Consider the following 26,533-nt stretch of genomic DNA (forward strand, 5'->3'; position numbering starts at 1 on the left):
TGTTGGGTTATGTGTCCTTGATTCACTCACCACAGGTAAAACAAAGTAAACACTAGTTTAGTCAGAGCCTAAGGGTTCGATTCAATCCGTATTGCTCAAGTTATGTGGTGTAGCCCAATTGAAATGTAAAGGTCATTTCTAATTGAGCCGACATGCAGCCTCCATGAACGTGGGAGCATTTCCTTTAAGGTCCGGAATCAATCTGTAGCGCCGAAGATCAGCATTATGGCGTGATTTGAAATTTAAAGGCAATGTACCCGCGGAGACTGCATGTCTGCTCAATCGAAAATGATCTCACAGATCTTCTGTGATACGGATTTTATCCATTCCATGTAGTTTACATACAGGTAAAAGACCGGACTAATCGCCTGCTAATGATTGACATACAGGTTTTCCTGTATATAACCTGCTAATGTCTGACTAGTAGTGACTACAGTTCCAACAGCTTTTCTGCCAGAGAATGGCGAACCTTGCCCAACAACCATGTGAATAAATAAGCAGATAGTCACTGCTCGCTCATTAGTGGCGCCAGACCTGTGCGTAATTAATTTTGCTTTTCCCAGCAGCCCTTAGGTTTTACACACACATGCTCGCACATACACACACAATTCAATTATTGGCTGCAGCCAGAGAATATTTAATCAGCCGCTGATCTGGCAGAAAGGTGAGGTGACACTTTCTAATTCTAATTATGATGGATGACCCTCCTTGGCCAAACAAAGCAGTGTCCTTTTTACTCTTTTCTAAATGTTTCTCCCAGCCAGCTTGCATAGATTTACACGGCCTTCTTTCTCATGTTTGACCAGAGGGGTGAAGTGCAATGGTCATGACTGATTTCACTGTGTAGTAGAGTAGATATGGCCCGGGTGCTCAACACTAGCTCTGACAGAAGATCAAATTGCGGTGACGTTCAATTGACATAGGAGAGTGAACACAACTTGAGTTTAGATGAGTAAACCTGTCAGATAAAACAAAAGAAATCAATGCATCCACCTCACACAAACACAGGTAGGTAGCCTGTCGGTTAACAGTGTTCGGACAGTAACTGAAAGGTCGTTGGTTAGAATCCCTGGGCCGTCAAGGGGGAACTATCTGCTGTTCTGCCCTTGAGCAAGGCAGTCAACCCCAGACAACTACTCTGGACGTCGATTAAGCCACCCCTCTGATTCAGAGGGGTTGGGTTAAATGCATTCAGTCGTGCAATTGACTAGCTATACCTTTTCCCTTCACATATGCACTGGTTAAATTGAGCCAGGCTACCCAGAGCCAGACTCCTGCTCCACGTTAATGGGAGTGTCAGACATAGTTGAGCTTCAGCACCTTACGGGTCCAAAAGGAAAAGTAGGATAAAAGTACGATAAAACAAGGTTACGGTTATGCTAAAATTAGGGTTGCAGCCAGCTAGGGTTAGGATTTAACCATGATTAAAGTTGTGGTTGATGCTAAGGTTGAACCTTGATGTGGACTTGAAGATAGTGTAATGAAACAGGCAGGGAGCAGGTCTCGAACCCTCGGCGCTTATAAACCCAGGCTCGTTACACTACTCCATCCTTTCAAAGAGCGCGTCCTGGCGCTAGCTTGCGACTCTACGTCTTACAGGAACGCGCTCACCGGCCAAGCCACTGTCGTGGATGCGAGGTCCGATCACTTCTGACACCAATGTAATGAAACAGGTAGGGAGCAGTCTCGAACCCTCGACCTTCTAGCCCGAGGTCCGGCGCGCTATAGACTATGCAGCAAAAGCATGCTCGTGCGGCAGGGTCGATTTTCGCGCTTATAAACCCAGGGTCGTTACAATAGATAGGGTTGAGGGTAAGAGTTTAACTGTGATGTGGACTTGAAGCTATGGTTGAACCGTGACCTGGACTTGAAGCTAGGGTTAGGGATTGAGATAGTGTTGTCCCAAGCCTTATATTTGACCGCTAGTTCAACCCTAACCCTAGCTCCAACCCTGGCCGTAGCTTAATGTCCATATCCCGGTTCAAGCCTAATTCTAGCTTCATCCTAACCCTAGTTGATGCCCACATACCGGTGTAGCCACAACCCTAACCTTAGCTTAAATTCGATCCGTATTGCGGAAGTTCAGTGCTATAGCGCAATTTAAAAGGTAAAATGTAAAGGTCATTTCCAATTGAGCCTACATACCGTGAATGCAGTCTGCGCTAACGCAGGAACATTGCCTTTAAATTGTAATTGCCCTATAGTGCTGAATTTCCACAATATGTATTGAATTGAGCCTTATCCCTAATCTTGGCATAACTCCCCAACCTCTGAATTCCCAATTAAACCCCAGCACATAGGGTCCAATTCAGACATAGGAAATATATGCCTCTTTACGCATTTTGATTTAAGCACTTCTCAGTATTTGGTATTCAGACTTACCCTATGCATGTGTGTAACGAGGTTTGCGGGTGTGGCTCCCTTCCACGCACTGAATACATTTGTATTAAATCCCAGAAAACACACCCACTGGGGCGGCCTACCAATTTGATCAGGGAGTTGTTCTTCAATTTGTTTTTCTCTTCATTTATCTAATGCAATCCCTTTAAATACTGTGTACCTTTTCATTTGATCAGCACAACAGTAGAATGCAGCCTATGGAGCACTATATATATATATATATATATATATATATATATATAATTCATTTAAAAAAATGTGGTTGGATTCGTTCTGAAAATGGCCACATTCAGTTCTTCAACCCATGGTAATGTTGTAATATTAATGTGGGTATAATTATTATTGGGAGAATAGTATACCCTGACCTATTGCTGACCTGACTGACCATGGAACTGTGTGATGACACGCCAAGTATTGCACCATGCATCCGTTTCAATGCAGCATTTTTTACATTTTTTATCTCCGTATCAAATTATTTCTGGGTAACGATTAGGTACCTTACTGTAATTGATTTAAATTAAAATGGTAAAACATAAACTAAAATAGCTTCTTAGCAAAGACCAATTTCTCAAGCAAGAACTTTGCTTGGACTGTCTGGGAGTTGTCTGAGTGGGGAGGGGAAAGCTGTTATTGGCAGAGAGGTTTGGAACTTTCTTATTGGTGATGTCACCAGGCAAGCCAAATACAGACATTTCAGGCGGCCTTTTCAACGAACACTAAAAGGGCATTATAATTTCTACAAGTTTACAGTATTATTCCAAGCAAATTGCCAGTTAAATATGTGTGGTTATTACTGACAGTCAATACTGATACAGGCTAATATTTGACATGAATAAATAGTAGGATACAGAGAAAGTCAGGGCATATAATTAAAACATTCGAGAGTTCCCAAAGGTTAATATGGGCCGACTGTCATTGCACAATGCTTGCATCATCATCACATGCTCTTACCAAGGAAAAAATATATACAAAATAATTTATATTTTGTCTATTTTTATTATAATTTTTTAAAATTTCACCTTTATTTAATCAGGTAGGCCAGTTGAGAACAAGTTCTCATTTACAACTGCGACCTGGCCAATATAAAGCAAAGCAGTGGGACAAAAACAACAACACAGAGTTACACATGGGATAAACAAACGTACAGTCAATAACACAATAGAAAAATCTATGTACAGTGTGTGCAAATGTAGTCTCTGTGTTTCATAAAATTCCTTCAATTCACAAAAAGGATGAATGCATCTCACTGGAGAAAGCATCCAGGCGAAAGAAACAGTGCCCCTCTATCTCTGTATGTCAACACGACAAAGGAGATGGTCATGGACGTGAGGAAGCACCCCTTATCCACATCGACTGGCCAACAGTGGAGAAGGTGGAAAGTTAAACATTCCTACACATCACAGACTAACTGAAGTGGTCCACCCACACAGACGGTGTGGTGAAGAAGGCGCAAAAACGCCTTTTCAACCTCAGAAGGCTAAAGAAATTTGGCTTGTCACCTAAAACCCTCACAAACTTTTACAGATGCACAATTGAGAGCATCTTGTCGGGCTGTATCACTGCCTGGTACAGAAACTGCACCGCCCACAACCGCAAGGCTCTCCAGAGGGTGGTGCAGTCTGCACTGGGGGCAAAATACCTGCCCTCCAGGACACCTACAGCACCCGATGTCACAGGAAGGCCAAAAATATAATTAAGGACATCAACCACCCGAGCCACTGCCTGTTCACCCCACTACCATCCAGAAGGCGAGGTCAGTAAAGGTGCATCAAAGCTGGGACCGAGAGACTGAAAAACTGCTTCTATTTCAATGGCCATCAGACTGTTACACAGCCATCACTAACACAGAGAGGCTGCTGCCTACATACAGACTTGAAATCATTGGCCACTTTAATAAATGGCTCTAGTTGTTTAGTAGTCAGAAAATGTTGGAAATATTAACTTTCTTGACCATGCTGTAGGTCATGTAACTGTTTATTGCGTGCAATATGTTCCTTGGACAGTTGCTCTCTGGTTTTGTGATGAAAGGTGTGGTTGTTCTGCCACTGTGTCTTCTTATTGTCTCGGCCTTTGGCCTCTATATCACAGTGGCAAGGCCTATGAACTTACAGGTTATAGAGCAACAATACAATTATCACAACACAGGTTATAATATGCTTTTTTTCCTGATTTGGCTTCCCTGGTGATTTTACCCACATGTAACTGATGTGAAATGGCTAGCTAGTTAGCGTGGTGCGCGCTAATAGCGTTTCATTCGGTGACGTCACTCGCTCTGAGATCTTGAAGTAGTTGTTCCCCATCCTCTGTAAGGGTCGCGGCTTTTGTGGAGCGATGGGTAACGATGCTTCGAGGGTGGCTGTTGTCGATGTGTGCAGAGGGTCCCTGGTTCGAGCCCAAGTAGGAGCGAGGAGAGAGACTGAAGCAATACTGCTACATTGATACTGTTTTCTCAGCTGTGAGATGTTGATGAGTTGAGTGTTAGATGTAAAGAGAGGAGCTATGTAGATCTCTTTGAGTCTGAAGCCGTATGTAAATCCTCTGAGGTCATACCCAGTATGAAACAAACAGCCTTAATGATGTGTCAGTGTCGTCATTGTGTTTCTGGTGACATGGTTTGATGTCTTTGTTTTCTAGTTGGCAACCATTTGGAGGACTAGATGAAAATTAGATGCTTTGTTGTGAATTATTCCTTCTTGAGTGGTGTGCAACAACTTGCTGCCTATTCCCCTGTGCTGTGTGGAGGCAGCCTCCTTTTTGAATTTTCATTTCTACTTGGTCAATTTAGTTCTCTCTCCCAGTAACCCTTATGCAAATGAAGATGATTGTGAACATTTTCTTCAAACTCTCAATTCCCCAAGTCTGCTTGATTGAGAGTAGGTGGGTGGCTATAACGGACTTTAATGAGACATTTTTTAAACTAGGCAAGTCAGTTAAGAACAAATTCTTATTTACAATGACAGCCTACCCCGCCCAAACCCAGACGATCCTATGGGCCTGGATTCAAACCAGGTACGGCAGTGACGCATCTTGCACTAAGATGCAGTGTGTTAGACCACTCCGCCACTCAGGCTATAGGCTGACATTTTGAAATAGTCCTTATGCATTTGTGTCAGCAATCACCTTAATTTTTTTTTTGATTTGCCAATTAAACATTTAACACCCAGCAAGACATACTGTATACCTCAAAATGTTATTCAATCACAACAATGGTATGCCTGGCACCTACTACCACACCCTTTTCAAAGGCACTTAAATACAATCCATTTCTCAATTGTCTCAAGGCTTAAAAATCCTTCTTTAACCTGTCTTCTCCCCTTTATCTACACTGATTGAGGTGGATTTAACAAGTGACATCAATAAGGAATCATAGTTTTCACCTGGATTCACCTGGTCCTGGAATGTTTTTTACACTCAGTGTAGACAAAAAGGCAAATATACACACATAGAAAATCCCTCCAATAGAGCAGGGTGGTTTACATTATTAACCAAGCCCTGCAAGAGTGTTTTAAACTATGACTGTCAGAAACTGTTTTTATTGCAGCCAAGCCCTGCAAGAGCGTTTTAATTGGTAGAGTTTGTTCCACTCTACCAATGACGTATATGAAAACGTTTCCCCCAGTACACCTCTTAAAACATATCAAATGTTTTGTCACATGTGGCCTGAAATGCATACTTACAAGCCCTTAACCAACAATGCAAGTTCAAGAAATAGAGGTTAAGAAAATATTTACTAAATAAACTAAAGTAGAAAATATGGCACAATGTTTGTGGCACTGCCTCATGGCATAAGAACGTGAGTCCCTTATTGAAGTAAAATAGCTTTTTAGATACAGGGGGACTGTGTCATACAGGAATTTGTGAGTCAACAATTCCCTTTTATCAACTGTTAGCCACTGGAGTTCTCTGAGTTGAGAAGGGCCAACCTGAGAACGAGGGCTAAGATTCAGTATCACCCTTACCACTTTATTCTGCTCCGTTTGCAGTTTGTTCTTAATGACCTTTGGGGAACTACTGCACCAGTAGTACAATCATAGTGAGGCTGCACTAAGGCTGTTGAAAGTATTTTCAAGGTATCCAGAAAGGTGGCTTTTGTGGCAAGACATTTTACTTTCTGGTTCACCTTGGCAATAACTTTCTGTCCCATGCCCTCCTTGGTCAAAAACCTGTCAAGTTCACAGCCTAACACAGTTCTTGGCTGTAACCGCTGTCACCAACCATGACTCTGAAGCATGGTGATCTACCTAGCCTAATCTAGAGCCAAATAAAATTGACTCAGTTTCCCCCAAATTAATAGACAACTTGTTATCCATCCAACAGCCAGTTACAGATAACCTCCAGTTCTGCAAAAGCTGGCTACCTAGTCTCTACCATAGTCTTTGTGTGAGACCAAAATAGCTGAATTGTCTGCATACAAAAAAAGCTGACAGGAGCAAGCTGATTTCATATCGTTGATATGTAACAGGAAGAGGCCCTAAAACACTCCCTTGTGGTACTCCACAGCTGATTAACCTGGCATTAGACAAAGTGCCATTGAAATCAACCCTCTGATACCTTCCTGAAAGATACGACTTGAGCCACTCTACTGCCATGCTGTTAAAACCTATGGCCCTTAGCTTGAAGAGTAGAATCTGGTGGTCTACTGTATCGAAAGCTTTCTAGAGGTCAAGCAACACCATGACACAGAATTTTCCAGCATTAATTACCTGAGATTGCCAGGTTTCCAGGGAAAGTCTGTGTAATGATGAAAGGAATTAAAATGGCCTCCAAGGTGACTGGGATGGGAGTTCCAGGATTAGGGGGTAAAGCCACACCTGACTGGTCTTCAGCCTCAACATCCCTGAATAAAGAAGAGGGCTGTCGTCCTCTCACAGCGCTGCAGTATCTACACCCACCCCCCACTTACATCCTCAATGGGAGAATTAAAGGAAGAAGAATCATGTTGTGTATTAGTTGTTGACCACAGAAAGATTTGCTGAAATATACTGTCCCTCATACCTCGTACCCCCTCTCTTCCCCCTCCTCTCCCCTGCTGTGTGGCAGACCGGGACAAGCCCCTGTCATTACAAACGTAATAAGAGCACAAGTGAGATTGATGAGGAAAACAGTGGTATCAACTGCTCTTTTAATTAACTCCAATCCCATAATGGCGCTGGGACAGAGCGGAGGGCGCAGAGTGGAGCGAGGCATTTATTTCCTTTCCACCCCTCTGTTTTGTTGCCTCACTCAGCCCCGATAATGAACAGCCTTCTGGGACCCAATTACATCCAAGGCTGCATTAGGAGCCCAGAAGGCCCAGTGGAAACTTAAGTTGAGTTTCCCCTCATCTCCCCCATCCGTCCCCTCTCTCTCTCTCTGTGTCCCTGCCTGCTGGGGACGGCCTTCACTTGATTGAATTTAGAACCCCCCCACTTGTGGTTTTCAATGGAAAGAGGAGGTAGGAAATGTATGCTTGGAGTTTACTGTCCTTCACTTTCCACTGCTAGAGCGGCTGTTGTGTCGTGTGGAGTGGTGGTGCTTGAGCGAAATAAAAGCAATTCCGAGGGCCCCTCTCCCTGAAGCAGTCCTACTCTTTCTGTTGCTGCCCACCCGATGGGAGATCTTGTCCTTGCAGCACGTACGTACAGTGTGTATTTAGGCCTTGTGAAAGGACGATGGCTTACATTTAAAACCTGTGAACTCTGACCTAGTGCTTTCAGAATGAATTAACACACAATTGGATGGAATTCAAAACTCCATACAGGACAGCCCACGTCCATGCTGGAGTAGATTCTCATGGTTAAGTCAATTTTGAAGTTGGATTCTTTGTTACTTCCTGTAATCTTAAAATACAGCAGATGAAAAACATACTTCAGGAGGTAGGGTTGATGGGAGAAAGGTCATATTTTAAAACATCAATTTTACTGTGATCTTATTCATATGGCAGGCAATGCCTAGAATTCAATTTTTTATCTTCCTGACAGAGCAGCTTCAAAGTGGCAGAGGTATAATTATGATCCTTGAGCAATCAGACAAAATTATCAATGCCTTTCTTTGGCTCTCAGAAAAAAATCCTCTTGATCTTGGAGGCAAGGAGAAAGGCATTAAAATGTGCTATTTCTTTAATGTCTGTCATCATGTTTCATAACACTCCACAATCAACACAAATCCATTCCTCAGCACGTGGCCTGCTATTAAAGACACACACACAATGTTCAACATTTTATTAAATGCCATTATAAACCGGGTAGTTTGGGTCCTGGATGCTGATTTGCTGAGACAGCATTCCAGCTGTGTGTATATCAGACAATTTACCACAGGTATAACGCAAAACTACTTGTAAACCGTTATATTTATGTTGTTAATCGGTTTATAATAGCAATAAGACACCTCGGGGTTTGTGGCATTATTATGCAATTAGGCACCAGGGGGTGTGTGGTATATGGCCAATATAACACGGCTAAGGGCTGTATCCAGACACTCCGCATTACGTTGTGTCTTAGAACATCCCGTAGCCGTGGTATATTGGCCATATACCACACCCCCGTGCCTTATTGCTTAATATACCAAAGGCATATCAGGCATACTGATTAAACTAGCACCTATTGGATTTCAGTGAGACCAATTTCTCCATAAGGCCTGAACGGGCCAAGGTTTTACCCAGAGCACGGAGCTGTAGCTCACTACTCAGTACCATTATAGTATCATACTCAAAAGAGCAATACCATTTATAATTGGGTTACAAACACTATACTTATTTGAAAAAAGGATACACTTCCATTTTGTAGATTTTTTCCCCCATCTTTGTATTTGTGTATAGGTTTCTTAAAATGTATAAAATACGTCTCCGGAGGGCATTGGTGTGGTGTGTGTGATGTTGGTTGAATGTCTCTTACACCGGAATTACCCTATAAATGCAGTACTTGGGGAAATCCTAAGCATTAATAACAATTATTGGCATTCTTTAGTTTCCTCAGACACCTTAAGTGTTGGGTATTGACTGCTGTGCTGGAGAGAATGTTGCCTATTGATCCGACCAAGGCAGAAAGAGATGGTGTCTTCTTCCTGTAAGGCTGGGATTAATCCTAGCACGCTGCCAGTGAACAACAGCCACTGCTCGATCCCATCGACTGACTAGGGCCTCTTTAGGACACATAACTTCCCTGTGAACACACCTCCTCTAAAGTTCGCCCTGCATGCTGGTGTGGATCATTACAATGATGGGCATGGTTTATTACTGTATTTGGGGGAGAGGGGGGCTATAGTTTGAATATCTTTAATATCTGCAAACAATAGTAATTACATTTCGCTTTTAACTAGATCGATAAAATATAATTGTTTAATTTATTTTTGTCTATATATGTATTTAACGTTATGTTAAAATAAAACCACTGACCTCTATCAATAAATGAAGATCTAATCTCCAGTCTGGCTAGTATTGCCTGTTTCACATGTTTTATTCTTCACCAATGCACTATGTATAGTATGCTGCCATGTCTCTCTCCCAGTGGACTGTGTGCTTACTAACAGCTCATCTACTATTGCTTAGGGCTCTTATTTTCTTCTAGTCAGAAAAAATACTTTCTACTGTCAAGCTCCGACATCCCCAGTGATTGAAAGCTGGTGGGCATGGAACTCTCAGAGTTGCTCTCAAAGCTGCAGCAATGCCTGGATTCACACAGCCGACTCATGATGAATAGAGTAGTGCTAGAACAAAGGGACGCTTGTTATGGGTTTAGATGCCTTTACCAGACTTGTATTTGGCCACAAAGACTACTCTGCCTACACAATTCATTAGGATTTACATGAATGAACTCAAGGATGTATTGCTCTAGGTGACTAAAAACATGAAATCCCCCAATACATTTATAGGGCTTTTATCTAGACATCAAGTCATCATTTGACAACCACAGAAATAAGCAGGACAATTTCTCATACCACAATAAAAGGCTGGACACTTTTTTTCTGATTCTTTCTTTCTAGGTTTATATAAAAATGTAAATTAAACTCAAAAACCTGAATGGATAGATACAAGTATTTGTCAGATGGGTCGTTCCACAAAGAGTGCCTTTTGATATTTTAAGTAGAAATTGTGCACCAATATTGATTTTAAAAGCCTGTTATATTCAATGAAGTGCCCTTTAATATAGACCGCATGGAGAATTCAATAAAAAAGATTTTTGAATATGAATAAAGGCTTGCTAAAGTGCCAACCCTGTGTCACTTCTAGGAAGACTTCAACCCATTTAATCCAAACATTTCTCCATCATTGTAAATCTCTAGCTATTTTAAGTCATTTCTGAAGATATTTATTTCATTTGATTAGTGATTAATTTACATCTGTCCCTCATTTTAAGGTCAACCGTCTCGTTTGAATATGTTGAAACAATTCCTTTACAAAATAAACCTTGAACATCTAATAGTTAAATCATAGTGTAAAAGCAGGTGAGCTGGTTCTACTTGTTTGGCCATTTTCTGTTTTGTGGTAGAAAACGAATGGGTCGAGCATAACACAAATAACCCTGTTACCCATAGATAGACAGGCTAGAAATGTTTTAGCAACTAGATTTTTGTGTGTGAAGCTTTCATTCAATTGCCACTCCCTGTTGCACACAACAAGTTTCCATTCCCACTGTCACGAGGGGATTTATGGCTGATTTAAGACGAGGTCGTCAACCCTGATAAGATCAACCCTGTTACGGTCAACCCTGATACGATTAACCCAGAGAATTTATTTGGTTCTGAATAGGCACTAACTATAGTATTTTTTTTAAATTTAACCTCTTGAGATGGCAAAGTGTTGAACATGTGCTCTTTAGGACAGAATGACAACATTTTGTGAAATCACAAGTTACACTTCTAAAAAGGCATCGAATTGGTGGAAGGACCCAGATATTGTACAGGTAAGATTGTAATCTCTTACCATTACTCCTTCAGTCCAATTCTACATTATGATAGTCTACTTATTCACAACAGATTTTCTGTACATTCATACATAAAGTTGTAAATTACAATCTAAGTACTGAGCTGATTTCTCAATAAATTGTAAGGCAAAGGTAGTAGTGCCACAAAATCACATTAAGTCATCGAGAACACAGGAAAGAGAACATATCGTGCCACAAAGATAAGATTTTGGAAAAAAAGGATATACTGAAAATTCCAAAGAAATTAATGTATTCAAGTTTAGTATTCTCATTAAATAATCTTAAATATAATACAATAATGTATTCATATCTATCAAACTACAAATAAAATATATATATTTTTGTGCCGTATTCTCTTGAGTCATAATAACATAATAACTACTTGTACTTCCCTTCTCACTGGTTCATACTAGCACCTATCAGTGTCCCTCCCTGAGATGTGTAGGGCGTGGCCCGTCCCAGCTGAGAGAGCGGGGTCTGCTCCAGCGGTGGTTGCCACATGGCAGGGGTCTGCGCTCCAGGGCCCTAAGGGCCACTCTTCTGGCCACCTCCGCAGCAAACGTGGCCCCCCTCCCTGCCAGGCAGACACAGGCTGCGTCTGGGGCTAGCGCAGATGCAGATTGGCAGCCAGAGCCTTCCTCCTCCACAGGTTGTCTCCCTGACCTCTCAAGGTTCCTCTCGCAGTCAGAGCAGATCTGAGACAGAGCAGCGGCAGACAGAAACAGATTACTGTGCATTCAAATAAGATACCGTCAATAGTCAGCCCTCAGAGCTCAGTGTTACTATTGGTATGTTGGCATCACCATGGACCTTAACTTTGCATATTTATCATCATGAATATTATCCATAGAATGACTGTTAATACATGACTCATTATGAGGTATCATTCACCTCCCACTGCAGAAATACTGCCAATCATTCCCCTACCTAATACTATCCCACTGTGTCCTCTGTTGGTGAGTTGATATCCATTTCAGTGTATTAACCTACCGGTACACTACTGAACAGGTCTCCTGCTGCTAGCTTGTCTCTGCTCTGGTACTGGCTCTGTTCTCTAAACTGCTGGGTCTCTCTAGAACTCTCCTCTTGGTGTGGGGCAGGGAGGGTCTCCCCACTGTAGGGGAGGAGAGGGCTGATGGTGGTCAATGGGTCAGAGTGGAGAGGATCTGCACTACCCACCTTAACCATGACCTCTATTGACTACAACTAGTTTAGCTTCACCTCACTGCATGTATCCATGTCAAAACAGAGCCTGTCTCATTACCTGATGGACCAAATGTTGATGGCTCTGTTTGTCAACAGCCCTCTAACCAAATGCAAATTCTGTCTGCTTATTTTGGTAAACCTTCCACGATGTCCCAATCCCTGTTAAGCTTCTTGTTGACCGCGTCTGCCAGCTTTGTGTACACAACTGGCTCCTCGGCTATTCCAGACGCATCGTTAATGTGGTGCCCTTTTGTGCCGTTTCAGTCCGCCGGGATAAACAGGCTCACAGATGCAAAATTATTCCAACACAGATAATTAGACGAAGAAACAATCACAAGTATGAATAATAATCTGCATTGGGAACATTAGAACTTTTAAACATGGGAACAGGGGGGATTCTGGGCACCAAGGGAAATGAGCTTATCAAATAAAGCTTGGAAAATGTGCAGTGAATGAAATAAGTCAATCATTTTAATGTGAGAGAGGAGCCCTGAGGAGAATAAATAAGCAATCGCCACATCATGCAGGGAGAACAAATGAGCATGGCGCACAATTAGGCAAGGTCACATTCTGTTGGAGCTGTGAGCACGGGGTGCGCTAATGAGCTCCCTGTGTGTGTGTGTGTGTGAGTGTGTCTATTTGTGTGCAAGAGTCCTGAGGGAGGAAGAAAGGAGAGAAGAAGAGTAAGAAATCAAAACCTCTTTCCATCAAAATTCTGATGCTGTACAGGCTCCTTTAAGGCAGACAGATAGACAGATAAGGCGAGGGACAGGCTTGAAAGTGAGAGGGCTATCAGACATCTGGGCCAAGTAGACATGTAGTCAGGCAGTCAGTCAGACAGACAGAGCAATAGGCAGGTGTGTCAGCCAGACAACAGGACGTTCAGCAGGAGCCACGTCACAGGCTTTCAAAGGAAAGTCAAAGTTATTAACTATTCAATCACATGAAGGGGAGGTGAAGGTGTGAAAGGTTGCAGACCAAAGCACTTTCTCTCCCGCGCATTAAGAGCCTGGTCCAGCGCTCCGGTGCTCTGTGTGGAAGAGAAATAGATTGCCTCCCAGGAAGACGACTGCTCACACAGTCTCTTTTCACCTTTTTCTCCTGTAATAACAGCAATCTGCTGTGAAAATCTAATCCCAAGTACCATTTACACTGCATCTAGATAACTTCTGCTTGGGAAAGCGGATGACATGAATATTTAATTTGCTGATATCCAAGTAAACAGCACAAGCCATCAATCAGCAGGCCTTCTAACAGGAAGTGAACTGGAAAGGGACATTGATAATGAACACCATGCGTAGAAGGAAATGCACATCTCACATCAGCTGCATGCCTTTATTAATGGCTACTGGCCATTAGGGCTGGGAATTGCCCGGCACCTCGCCATACGATATTATTGTGATACTTAGGTGCTGATACGATGTGTACTGCGATTCTCACAATTCTATATGTATTGCGATTCGGTATTTGTGATCAAAACTTGTTTTCTCATGACTCTCGTCACTGCAGCAGACAGTGACGAGAGTCATGAGAAAACGAGTTTTGATCAGTCATGGAGATAAGTGCAGAATTCTTTTGCTCCCGCATTAAAAAGAAAATGAAGAAAAAATACTGGTGTTTTGGTGTAGGTACAGCCAACTAGCGCACAAATGATGTTGCGATATGGTCAAAACGATACGATAGATTGTAAAAAATGATATCCCGATATGTAACTGTATCGATATGCACTAAAACCCCTAGTCATCCTTATCTACAACACACTGCAGTGTACATGGCCCTTACAATCACGAGTGTACAAATACTCTAAATGTGGATAACCCGACCCGTATGACATATTTATGACAACAAATTAGGCATGAATACTGTCCTTCATTTAAGTAATAGCTATATCCTAGCCATTAAAGTCAGATGGCTGCATCCCTCTCTCTCCTCTCCTCTCCTCTCCTCTCCTCTCCTCTCCTCTCCTCTCCTCTCCTCTCCTCTCCTCTCCTCTCCTCTCCTCTCCTCTCCTCTCCTCTCCTCTCCTCCCCTCCCCTCCCCTCCCCTCCCCTCTCCTCTCCTCTCCTCTCCTCCCCTCTCCTCTCCTCGGCCTAATTCTCCCTCCTCAGTGGCAGATAAGAGGATCAGCAGTCCCTCCATATGCACACATATCTATGGAGTGGATGTCAGGTCTCAGCTTGGCTCTAGCTCTGAAAGCCCTGGTAATGACACTTAATGAAAGCTGGGGAGAAGAGCCAGGCATGCATAAGGAAGGAGAGGCCCAGTGTCCTCCCACAGCACCCTCCTCCTCCCATCAGTCCTGCTCAGGCCCTCAGACACCATAAATAAACAAACGCAGTGCGTGCGTGAGAATGGACGACAGTTCCCTCCGCTCCTCTCATGCTATTCACTTATTTATCTATTTATTTGTATTTACTCTCTCTCTGGCTGCTTTTAGAGCTCCTCTGTGTTCTCCCAGCTCCCTACAGGCTTCCTGGATGTCCTGGAACATTAGCTGAGTGAAGTCGCAGTCATCCAGTGGGCCTTAATGGGCTGAGTTTGCATCTGCCCTCCATCGGTATCAGGCAAGGCAACACACACAACACACACACAAACACTTATTAGCCTACAGTACGCTCTCCAGAGCAACGTCCACCCAATGCCTCAGTGCTCCTCAACTTCATATTGCAACTTTTTAAAATGTTTTTTTAACACTCAGCCAACCAGTTAAACTAACTGTTCTTTCAAAGCAGGTTTTAAGTCCTAAAGGGTCTTTGGTACATTACCCACCTTGCATAAGACGTTTGAGAGAGATCAGTGTGGCGTGCTGTAAGTGACAGCATGAGGATGAGGTTAGGACCATGATGAGTGTTGAGGCTCCGCTATCAGAGCAAACACAGGGAATGATGGGATAGAATAGATCCCACTCACTACAAGCCTCTAATCAGCACAGTCAGCACAGGGCTCTGATTGGGTTCACACAACCAACCTAGTCTCTTCCTCTCTCCCTCCTATCTCACACTCAACAAAAGTTATCCCACCAATCAGCCCTAACTTTACCTCATTTCAATTTAGGAGGAAATCAGACGGGAACTTATTACAGGGAAATGCCAGTGAGCACAGGACTGGCTTACTTTAAAGCGAGGAGGTATAGGCAGGGCGAAATGAGACGGCTTCAACTGTCAAACAACCAAATGGAGCACAATTTCACCAATAAATCGCCTTTTCTCAGCATGACATATAAAATGCAAGTTCAATTTAAAAAATATATAGTCGGTACCATGGCAATGTGTGGGTGATGTCTGTCTGAGTGTCTACACTCGTTTCTGAAAACAGACATGACTAAGACCTGGCTGGCCCAGAGGAGAGGAGATTGTGTCCTTGGATGGCTCTGCCTGCCTGTCTGTCTGTCCGTCCATCTGTCGGTCTGCCTATCCACCAGTCTACCTGTGCTTGCCTCTCTGTTTGTCTGTCTGCTGTCTCTGTTAGGTGGGACGATCAGACCTGATAGGAGACCAGACTAGAGGTCATCTCTAAGCCCGCCTCCAGTCCTCAGAGTCAGAGCACCAGGCTTTTGATTACCACCGTCCATAGCCACCTCTAGGATTTCCCGCCTGACTGCACAAATGCATCTTCGGTGTTAACAAGCCGCAGTGGTCCTGTGGGGCAGGAAGGGCCGGTGGCGTCTAGGCCCAGGCGTGAGGAGACTGCAGTGGGGGTCACCCAGGTTGCGGAGGAGGATCTCGGAACAGCGAAACTGTTCTACTCTGGGAGATGGAGAGAGTGGCTGAGACAGGCTGGGCTGCATTAAAGGGGGGTGGGGATTTGAAACACCAATCTGCAGGCTTCTCAGAGGCTCTCAGGCCACTGATTTCACAGCCGGACGACACGGACCATTAGCCCCAAGAAACAGAGAGGCCTATGCTAATCCCAGAACAACAGAAATCAACATGGCTGCCAATAGCTCTTATGAGTTACAGACGGGCTCCCGCTCTTAACCAATACTGTCTGAAATGTGTTGGTGATTGTTGCTATTGACCCATGTCTCAGCTCTACTCTAGAAACACACAGAGAGGAATTCACTCAGTCCGTGAAGTCACTGCTTTGACACTGATGCTGTCTCTAGAGCCCCAGCAAAGAAACTAGTGAGGAGTTAGAGGACATGTAGTCATTTGCCTCGTATGGACCCGCTGCAGCTTGTTCCTGGAGAACTGGGAAGTTGCCAGGGGATGGACTAGAGCCAAGCCCACTGATCCAGTGTCTCAGGTCAGTGTCAGTGGTACAGTACTCACTCTGTGTGGAGCAGTTGGACAGGAAGTCTGGCCAGGGCACTGCGCTGGTGCTGGTCACTCACACTGGCTTGAGAGGCCTGACACAAAAACAAGTGACATTACGCAATAGAAAGGAACAATGCTCTTCAATTAGTGTTGTTATATTACAGTATATCAGGGTTGTAAATGTGTGGAGGTCTGACAGTGTTATCCAGTGTGTGTAACTGTGTATGGTACGTACCCTGAACCTCTCGGCTTCAATCCTGCTCTCATCCAGCTCAGCCTTCAGCCTCTTCATCTCCTCCTGCAGACCCTCCACACTCTCCTGCAGGTGACTGGACACACAGGTAATAAACCGGGTCACAACTCCTGGGTGGCTCCATTTACACTTATTTCACAAGTATAGCACGTTCCCTGCTCCATCTAATCTAAAGCCACCTAAAGCCTGTACACTTGTTAACCAGTGCTCGAAACATGGGGACCTGATCATAATAAAAAATTGGGTGGTTTGAGCCTTGAATGCTGATTGGCTGACAGCCACGGTATATTTAAGCAATAAGGTCCGAGGGGGTGTGGTATATGGCCAATATACCATGGCTAAGGGCTGTATCCAGGCACTCCATGTTGCGTCGTGCTAATAACAGCTCTTGGCCATGGTATATTGGCAAGATATCACACCCCCTCAGGCTGTATTGCTTAAACATAGCACCATTTATCACTATCATGTCTCCTGTGAATAAAATAAATCAACAATGTGAGTCAAACAATAACAGGGCAGGCTGGATGTGCGTGGAAGAGCTCTTACTCCTTCTCTGCAGTGAGATGGATGATCTTTTTGCTCTGGTCTTTGATCTTAAAGTTCAGTTTTTCATTGCCTTGCCTGTCGACAGGGTTAAGACAGGGTTAATGCTGCGTAGTGAATGTAGAGTAGAAAGTGACTGGGCATCAGTGTGTGTGTGGAGTTAGGTATGCTCTTACTTCTGCTCCTTCACCCACTGGTTGACGTTGGTTACCACCAGCTCACTCTCCCTGTGTAGAAGAGAACTGTCTGAACGAGCATTACCCAGAGACTGGCGCAACACCTCCACCTGAGACAGCGAGGGGAGGGGGAGAGAGAGAGGAGGTAATGAGAGTCTACAACTCTAACAGTGTCTATCTGACATATCTGGAGGTTTTAAGGGTTCACTACCTCATTAGCTGCTGTGCTGTACTTGTGCTCCATGGAATGGAGCTGTGAGTGTAAGGCCTCCACCTGAACAGAGACACATGAACAAACCCCTGCTGCACATTGTAATGGCTATACAGCTCATTTTCCATTGAGAGGTGATTACTAACGATGCTGTTTGGCCTTTCTGTGCCAGTGCAAAGTGTGAGGATATATGTCATAACTAGAGCCAAGAGATTTTCATGAGCACATCAATTGATCAGGAAATCTTTGGGCCTAGTTACACAGTAAGGCTACCGGCTATAATAAGGGCCCAGAGTTTTTCCTGATCAGTTCACATGCTCAGCAAAACATCCTATCTCTAGGTATAAACCCTACCAGAATGTCCCCAGAACCCATTGTGTAAGTGTGTGTCTGACCTGGGCCACCTTGGCATGGTAGTTCTCTTTGAGAGAAGCCATCTCCACTTTCATCAGCACCACCTCCTCCTCCCGGATCTCCAGGGCTACCAGCTGCTCCTGGCCCCAGCGCTGAGACCTCCCCAGCTGGGCACTCAGCTCTGCCAGCCTGTCCTCACAGGACTGAGTCTAGGTGAGAGAGGGATGATACCTGTCATTGGCATTTCCTAATATACTATTTGTTCTAATTTCTGAAGACTGATGGACCTTTAAAATTAATGATGAACAATGAGTCACAGCAACATGCAATGTATATTCATGAGGGTTTCCTATAACCCTGCCCAGGTAGGAAACTGGGAAACGATAGTTCATTAGGTAATTACATTGTAGTGAAATCCTCCATAAACATCTCCTTCTAGTAACATTGTCCTGTCATAGTCACATTCATCTGACTCTAAATCACTCTTAACAATGCTTGCGTATGCTAACATGCATGTACATGTTGAGCCACTACATCAAAGAACTGGTCAACATAAATTACAAGTTTTTCTTTATAGGAACAATGTGAAGGACAGCAGTAACCAGTCCTCCCTAGCCACATCCCCCACCCTATCCTCTGTCTGCTTGGCTGGGACACACGGAGGCTGTGCAGTGTTCACATCCCCCGCCCTATCCTCTGTCTGCTTGGCTGGGACACACGGAGGCTGTGCAGTGTTCACATCCCCCACCCTATCCTCTGTCTGCTTGGCTGGGACACACGGAGGCTGTGCAGTGTTCACATCCCCCACCCTATCCTCTGCCTGCTTGGCTGGGACACACGGAGGCTGTGCAGTGTTCACATCCCCCACCCTATCCTCTGTCTGCTTGGCTGGGACACACGGAGGCTGTGCAGTGTTCACATCCCTCGCCCTATCCTCTGTCTGCTTGGCTGGGACACACGGAGGCTGTGCAGTGTTCACATCCCCCGCCCTATCCTCTGTCTGCTTGCCTGGGACACACGGAGGCTGTGCAGTGTTCACATCCCCCACCCTATCCTCTGTCTGCTTGGCTGGGACACACGGAGGCTGTGCAGTGTTCACATCCCCCACCCTATCCTCTGCCTGCTTGGCTGGGACACACGGAGGCTGTGCAGTGTTCACATCCCCCACCCTATCCTCTGTCTGCTTGGCTGGGACACACGGAGGCTGTGCAGTGTTCACATCCCTCGCCCTATTCTCTGTCTGCTTGGCTGGGACACACGGAGGCTGTGCTGTGTTCACATCCCCCGCCCTATCCTCTGTCTGCTTGGCTGGGACACACGGAGGCTGTGCAGTGTTCACATCCCTCGCCCTATCCTCTGTCTGCTTGGCTGGGACACACGGAGGCTGTGCAGTGTTCACATCCCCCGCCCTATCCTCTGTCTGCTTGGCTGGGACACACGGAGGCTGTGCAGTGTTCATATCCCCCGCCCTATCCTCTGTCTGCTTGGCTGGGACACACGGAGGCTGTGCAGTGTTCACATCCCCCACCCTATCCTCTGTCTGCTTGGCTGGGACACACGGAGGCTGTGCAGTGTTCACATCCCCACCATAATGACCTTTCCACAAGCCCAGGGAGCACGCAATGCAGAGGAGAGGCAATACATGTAATGAAAGAAGCAAAGGCAATTAAAGTGGTGTGTGGGGAGTGGGGGTGAGCCTGACGGGAGGCTCCAAACTGCAGCTCTGTATTCCCCCTAACCCCTGTGTGACAGCATCGCAACCCCAGTCTGATCATCCTCTTGCTGCGTTCACCTGCTAATCCGGACAGGTTTAGGACAGCCGTGCACACACTAACAAACACCCCCCCTCCATCTAAGATACACATACGTACAGTATGTAGATACACATCAAGCACATTGAAAACACAGACACCACACACTGATGTTAACACATTCACACACACGTTTAGGTGTGTGAAATGAGTTGCTCTCCCCCAGCCCAGTGTCTTCCCTCCCCAGAACCCAGCCATACCACACGGCCAGAGAATCATTACTCCCTTCCTCTGATCCCACCAAGCAACCAGCAATTATTTATAAAAGTGGAAAGTAAAAACAGACAACCAAACACACACACACACACACCCTGCTGCACATAATCATTATTTTTTGTGGGACGGGTTGTGTGGGGAGGGGGCAACTCGCACTTCATTTTCTCTGGCGGAGTTTGCTGACCGCAAAATGACAAGGATCCTCTTCCTAAACCAATTAAGAGGGCAGAGCGCCGCTGTTACCATGCAACATTGACAGCACTTAAGGAGGATGACGTGAGACCACAGCAATGAGCCACAGAGATGTGCCCTCAGCTAAACACACATACAAACACATTGTAGAGAGGTTTGGCACTGCAGGACAAGCACACACAGCTCTTATGTGCCTGTGTACACAAACAAAGGGCTTTGGATTTGTCACAATACAAACACAATGCTTAGAATATTTAAACCATAAGGTCTCTTAGACATTTTCACATTTTCAATTGAAAACCTGTTACTACATTTCTGTACTATATGAGGCCTTAGAGTATCTTAGATAAACTGTGATTTATATTTTGGCTATTATGTGAGGCAGTTCCTCTAAGCAAAACTGTGTGTGTGTAAATGTTTGTGTCTTTGCAAACCAAACTCTTTCTCTATGTATGTATGTATATATGTATGTATGTATTAATGTGTGTGTGTGTGTGTGCTGTACATGCAAACTCTTTCTCTGTGTGTGTGTGTGTGTGTGTGTGTATGTGTGTATGTGTGTGTGTGTGCGTGCGTGCGTGCGCGTGTGTGTGCTGTATATGCAGACTCTGTGGGGGTCTGGGAGAGAGGTCTCATTATCCAATCAGCTTTAGGAATACAGCCCCGGACACAGAAAGGGCACTGCTACAAGTCACACAACATAACCTGCTCTCTCCTGTAGTGGTCAATTAGTGTACAGCGCGACCTGTGGAGGTTAAGTCTCTACTTCAGAGGGGCTGTGTGCTCCACACTAATGACCAGGCATTCTAAGGGTGTAGTGTTCATTTCCAGCCCTGGGCATATATTACACTAGATAACCCCCTTTCCTATTATACAACACATAAGGTTGAAAGATTGAGCCATCACACTTCTAATCATGTGATGGTGTAGTGGTTGGATACAGGCTATAACAGTCTAGGATTTAATGTGAGGTTATCTGGTCCATGACCTAATGGTTGGCTACAGGCTATAACAGTCTAGGATTTAATGTGAGGTTATCTGGTCCATGACCTAATGGTTGGCTACAGGCTATAACAGTCTAGGATTTAATGTGAGGTTATCTGGTCCATGACCTAATGGTTGGCTACAGGCTGTAACAGTCTAGGATTTAATGTGAGGTTATCTGGTCCATGACCTAATGGTTGGCTACAGGCTGTAACAGTCTAGGATTTAATGTGAGGTTATCTGGTCCATGACCTAATGGTTGGCTACAGGCTATAACAGTCTAGGATTTAATGTGAGGCTATCTGGTCCATGACCTAATGGTTGGCTACAGGCTATAACAGTCTAGGATTTAATGTGAGGCTATCTGGTCCATGACCTAATGGTTGGCTACAGGCTGTAACAGTCTGTAGCCAACCTGCGGACTCTCCTTCACTGCAGCCGATGTGAGTAAAACATTTAAACGTGTTAACCCTCGCAAGGCTGCAGGCCCAGACGGCATCCCCAGCCGCGTCCTCAGAGCATGCGCAGACCAGATCACCGGGGGCAAACTACCTGCCCTCCAGGACACCTACACCACCCAATGTCACAGGAAGGCCATAAAGATCATCAAGGACAACAACCACCTGAGCCACAGCCTGTTCACCCTGCTATCATCCAGAAGGCGAGGTCAGTACAGGTGCATCAAAGCTGGGACCGAGAGACTGAAAAACAGCTTCTATCTCAAGGCCACCAGACTATTAAACAGCCACCACTAACATTGAGTGGCTGCTGCCAACACACTGACTCAACTCCAGCCACTTTAATAATGGAAATTGATGTAAAAATATATTACTAGCCACTTTAAACAATGCTACTTAATATAATGTTTACATACCCTACATTACTCATCTCATATGTATTTGTATATACTGTACTCTATATCATCTACTGCATCTTTATGTAATACATGTATCACTTGCCACTTTAAACTATGCCACTTTGTTTATATACCCTACATTACTCATCTCATATGTATATACTGTACTCTATACCATCTACTGCATCTTGCCTATGCCGTTCTGTACCATCACTCATTCATATATCTTTATGTACATATTCGTTATCCCTTTACACTTGTGTGTATAAGGTAGTAGTTTTGGAATTGTTAGGTTAGATTACTCGTTGGTTAATACTGCATTGTCAGAACTAGAAGCACAAGCATTTCGCTACACTCGCATTAACATCTGCTAACCATGTGTATGTGACAAATCAAATTTGATTTAATTTGACAGTGTCAGATCTAGAACCAGATCAGTGGTTATTGGATATTGACAATGAAATGGATGGTTATTGGTTAATTGCCATGAGGATGAATGGAAATGTTGATGTGTAGATCCTCCTCTCTCACCTCGTCCAGTGACTGTCTGCTGGCAGTGCGTAGTCTGTGGAGCTCTGCAGCCAGCTGCCTGGTCCTCTCTTCCTGGCCCCCTCTCTCCTCTGACAGCTGGGAGATCCTCTGCTGCAGGCAGGACAGCTCACTACGTAGACCTGCAGCCTCACCACTCTGCTCAGCCAGCTGACCAGTTCCACCACACGCACATCACAAAACAAACATCCACACAGAATATACATTGTTAGTCCCACTACACATTATTTTCTCCAGTCATTACCCTAAAACAAGTCGAGAGTTACTGTCATTCTTTTATTGTCAGTATTTTCAATACATGCCTGACAGAGTACCAGTGTGTAAGCAGGGCACCCACCAGCTCCATGCTCTCTCTATGGGATGCCTGGGTGGAGGCCAGCTCCAGTCTCAGCTCTCTGAGGCTGTGTTGTGCTGCTGCAGTGTCCCTGGTCCCCTGCCTGCTGCTGGCCTGGGCCTCCTCTACACACTCCCTCAGCCTGGACACGGTCTCCTGAAGGACACTCATCTGGAGAGGAGAACACACACATGGAACATGGGCCCCAAACTAGACACAAAATACACTCATATGGAAAGTATGTGACTATGACCTCATGGCTGTGGCCCTCCCTGCTCTCTAGCTCCCTCTTGCACTGCTGCAGCTGAGCCTGGCAGGCTGTCTGTTCCTCCTGCAGCCTCTGGGTGGTGCTCTGCAGCTCTACCACACGCTCCTGCAGGCACCCCACAGTCCTCTCCCGCTCCCTCAGCTGTAGGACAGACAGGAGACACACCCCTATCAGAGCTCCCATCAGGTGTGTGTGCCACTGTGTGTATATCAAGCTCAAAGATAGATGGGACTAAATCTGACAATCGCAGCGCCATCTTAGCTCTCTGTTCCATGATTAAGTAACATGGATGGGCAAATAGATGAGAGATCTGCACTTATATGCATGACAGATTTTAAATTGGGATTAAGGAGATTAATTTCAGGCCGTAATTGAGTGAGAAACTTTTTGATCAGATTGATTTAACTTTCTAAAGATATGAATTATGTGCTTCAATTAAATTTCCTAGCAGCTGAACAGTTGGTAAATTGCTGCGCTTCAAGCTTGTATCCCTTTGGCTGGTGGAAAACTATTATTTCACAAAATTCATGACGTGTGCAGATCTGACTCATTTCTCTTGCTTCCTTGGGGGTTAAAAAAGAATTACTATTTTTGAAACACAAATTCAGAGACGGAAACTAATTCAATTTGCGAGCATGGCTGGAGGGGGAATCTGAGTGGTTTGTAGATGAGTGTAGCCAGGCTTCAGTCAGACACTATGTTAGGAGAAGATGCTCTCCTGATGTATGGATTATCAACATCCTGTAATACCTTTTGAAACGTTTAACTGTCAGCAAGCACAGGTTTAATTCATGAAGCTCACTGACACTAATTATTTGTGTTGGAAAATTGCCTTTAGTCATAAATCAACAGACAAACACTACAGTATGATTAACATATGTTGTGTGAGTGTGACATGCATTAGCAATATGTGTGAATTTATTGACTGCATATTTCTAGTTGAGCGCTAGTTTTTGTATACATTAGTATGTGTGTGAAAGCACCTGGTTGAGTGCTGAGTTGTTGACTGCACATGTCTAGTTGAGTGCTAGTTTTATATACATTATTATAAACTGGTTGGTTCGAGCCTGAATGGTGATTGTCTGACAGCCATGGCACTCTGCGTTGCGCCGTGTCTAAGAACAGCCCTTAGCCGTGGTATATTGGCCATATTCCACAAACCCCAGAGGTGCCTTATTGATTAATAATAGTGTTTGAATCTACCTGGCTGTGAGCTGCTTCCATGCTGGTTCTGAGCTGGTTTCTCTCTGACTCCAGCTGGGCTTCTCTCTCCCTGGCCCCCTGGTTCCTCTCCTGCAGCTCCTGCTGCCTGTCCTGCTCCTGGGACAGCTCTGCCCGCAGTGCCCGGCTGGCATCAGCCTGCTCCTGCAGCTGGCACACAGAGAGACGACCACAGTCACACAGCCAACCAACCGACCACATGTTTACAGGCAAAATATTCTGAGGTTAGGCTACATTTACATTTTAGTCTTAACATAGGGGTTCCCAAACCTTTCCAGCCGGGGCCCCCCTTCCAGCATTGGGGAACATCTCGCGCCCCCCCTATTTCTATGGGCAAATCAATATATTGATCTAGTGTAACGGGCCAACCTCTTTTCATGCCACTTTGATACAAAGTGATTTTCGTAGCAGGTTAGGAGAGCATTTTCGCTAAACCTAACTATTTTCCTAACCTTAACCTCAGTCGCCTAACCGGCTACGACAAATTCACTTTGGTATTGAAGTGGCGTTAAAAGACTGTTCCTCTAGTGTAACAGACCCTAAGTGACTGGGAGAGGCTCCCAAAGGTGGTGACTGGTTTCAGGACACTGTTTGTAGGAACCTGTTGGTTGGTTGGATAGCTTTATGTGTTAATGTTGGGTCTTACCTGCTGCTGTAGAGTCCTGAGTGTGTCCTTGGTGGTGGTCAGCTCTGCCTCCAGCTGCTGAGTCCCCTGCTGGTGTGTGTTGGCCTCCTGCTGAGCACTGAGCTGGGCCTTCCTGCTCTCCCCTGCCTCCTTCTTCAGACTCTCCACCTGGGTCCTGATACACACACACAGCCAGACACACCGTCAGTCAGGGGCTCCCAGTCTTTAAATGACCACTACTTTCAAACTGGCATGTTTGATACCTCTCTCTGCCAACACTACCCCCCACATGCTGTAAACTTTGTTTTCACTATTGTTCACATTTTCAAAATCAAAGGGAATTTTATTTATCTTGTGATGTAATGCGAGAAACGTAATCATTGGAGAGTAATGCGTGTGTGTTTGTGTCTGTCAGATTTAATCTGAGCAGGCAAGCCTGAACATTTAATGAGAGGACGTTGCACTAATTCTGTCTGTGCGGTGCTTTGCGGTGTGGCATAGTGTAGTGGGGCGAGCGTTGGGCTGATGGGGCGCCGGGGTGTGAGTGATGGGATCAGAGCTGTGTGTGTGAGGGATGGCCAGGGCCTGTTTACCGCCAGGTGAAGCAGCTAATCAAATCCCAGAGAGCGGCCCAGTTCAGTGCCCTCTCTCCCTGAGACATTAACTCAGACCACAGCCAAGCATCAAAGCCCTCGCCTGCCCAGGGAGGGACATACCACGCGTTAGGGAGGGTGACGAGGGACACACCAGCAGAGTGTGAAGGGGGAACTTATACTGTACGTTGAGCAAAGTTTGAGGGTGGCGTTCCCTAGGGAGATGTTCTACCAAGGAGTTGCCCCTCCTCTCTGCCAATATCCATCCGAGAAGCAACACCTTTAGACAGTCTAAGACAAAGAGAGAACGAGCGATATCGAGGAGGTGGGCGGGGGTTGAGGGGTAAAGCCCATCCCGGAGTGAGTGAGCGTTTGAGAGTGTGTGTGTGTGGGGGGGGGGGGGGGGGGCAGAGCCTTCTCAGTGCTCACCTCCCTCTCCCATTGACAAGGCGGCCGCAGTAACAGCAAATCGATGGCTCGTGAATCCCCTGCATCCCCCCTCTCCAGTCTGATCAATATCCCTGGCAATTAGAATCCCCTATCTGCATGGCTGTGGGGACCTCTGGGTGGCTCGCCAGCCCACAA

The 26,533-nt window shown here is 45.1% G+C and overlaps 1 protein-coding gene across 5 annotated transcripts in view; it reads right to left on the reverse strand.

The window, feature by feature from the left end:
- Window positions 1-8,586: 8,586 nt before the first annotated feature.
- The window catches only part of pmfbp1 (polyamine modulated factor 1 binding protein 1), a 267,939-nt gene continuing 249,992 nt past the window's right edge, over window positions 8,587-26,533 (reverse strand). For 3 of the 5 annotated variants that reach the window (XM_031830907.1, XM_031830908.1, XM_031830906.1), the window contains 13 exons: window positions 25,377-25,530; window positions 24,713-24,880; window positions 23,495-23,650; window positions 23,245-23,412; window positions 22,890-23,057; window positions 18,341-18,508; window positions 17,946-18,008; window positions 17,735-17,844; window positions 17,562-17,636; window positions 16,998-17,091; window positions 16,778-16,854; window positions 12,291-12,414; window positions 8,587-11,995 (listed from right to left, as the gene is read on the reverse strand). In XM_031830907.1, the coding sequence (XP_031686767.1) occupies window positions 11,720-11,995; window positions 12,291-12,414; window positions 16,778-16,854; window positions 16,998-17,091; window positions 17,562-17,636; window positions 17,735-17,844; window positions 17,946-18,008; window positions 18,341-18,508; window positions 22,890-23,057; window positions 23,245-23,412; window positions 23,495-23,650; window positions 24,713-24,880; window positions 25,377-25,530 (1,801 nt within the window). In that variant the 3' untranslated portion in view covers window positions 8,587-11,719. The remainder of the gene's footprint in view (window positions 11,996-12,290; window positions 12,415-16,777; window positions 16,855-16,997; window positions 17,092-17,561; window positions 17,637-17,734; window positions 17,845-17,945; window positions 18,009-18,340; window positions 18,509-22,889; window positions 23,058-23,244; window positions 23,413-23,494; window positions 23,651-24,712; window positions 24,881-25,376; window positions 25,531-26,533) is intronic. The other 2 variants (XM_031830909.1, XM_031830910.1) reach the window with 2 other exon arrangements.

The sequence above is a fragment of the Oncorhynchus kisutch genome, linkage group LG8 (genome assembly GCF_002021735.2).
Source record: "Oncorhynchus kisutch isolate 150728-3 linkage group LG8, Okis_V2, whole genome shotgun sequence".
NCBI classification, from domain to species: domain Eukaryota; kingdom Metazoa; phylum Chordata; class Actinopteri; order Salmoniformes; family Salmonidae; genus Oncorhynchus; species Oncorhynchus kisutch.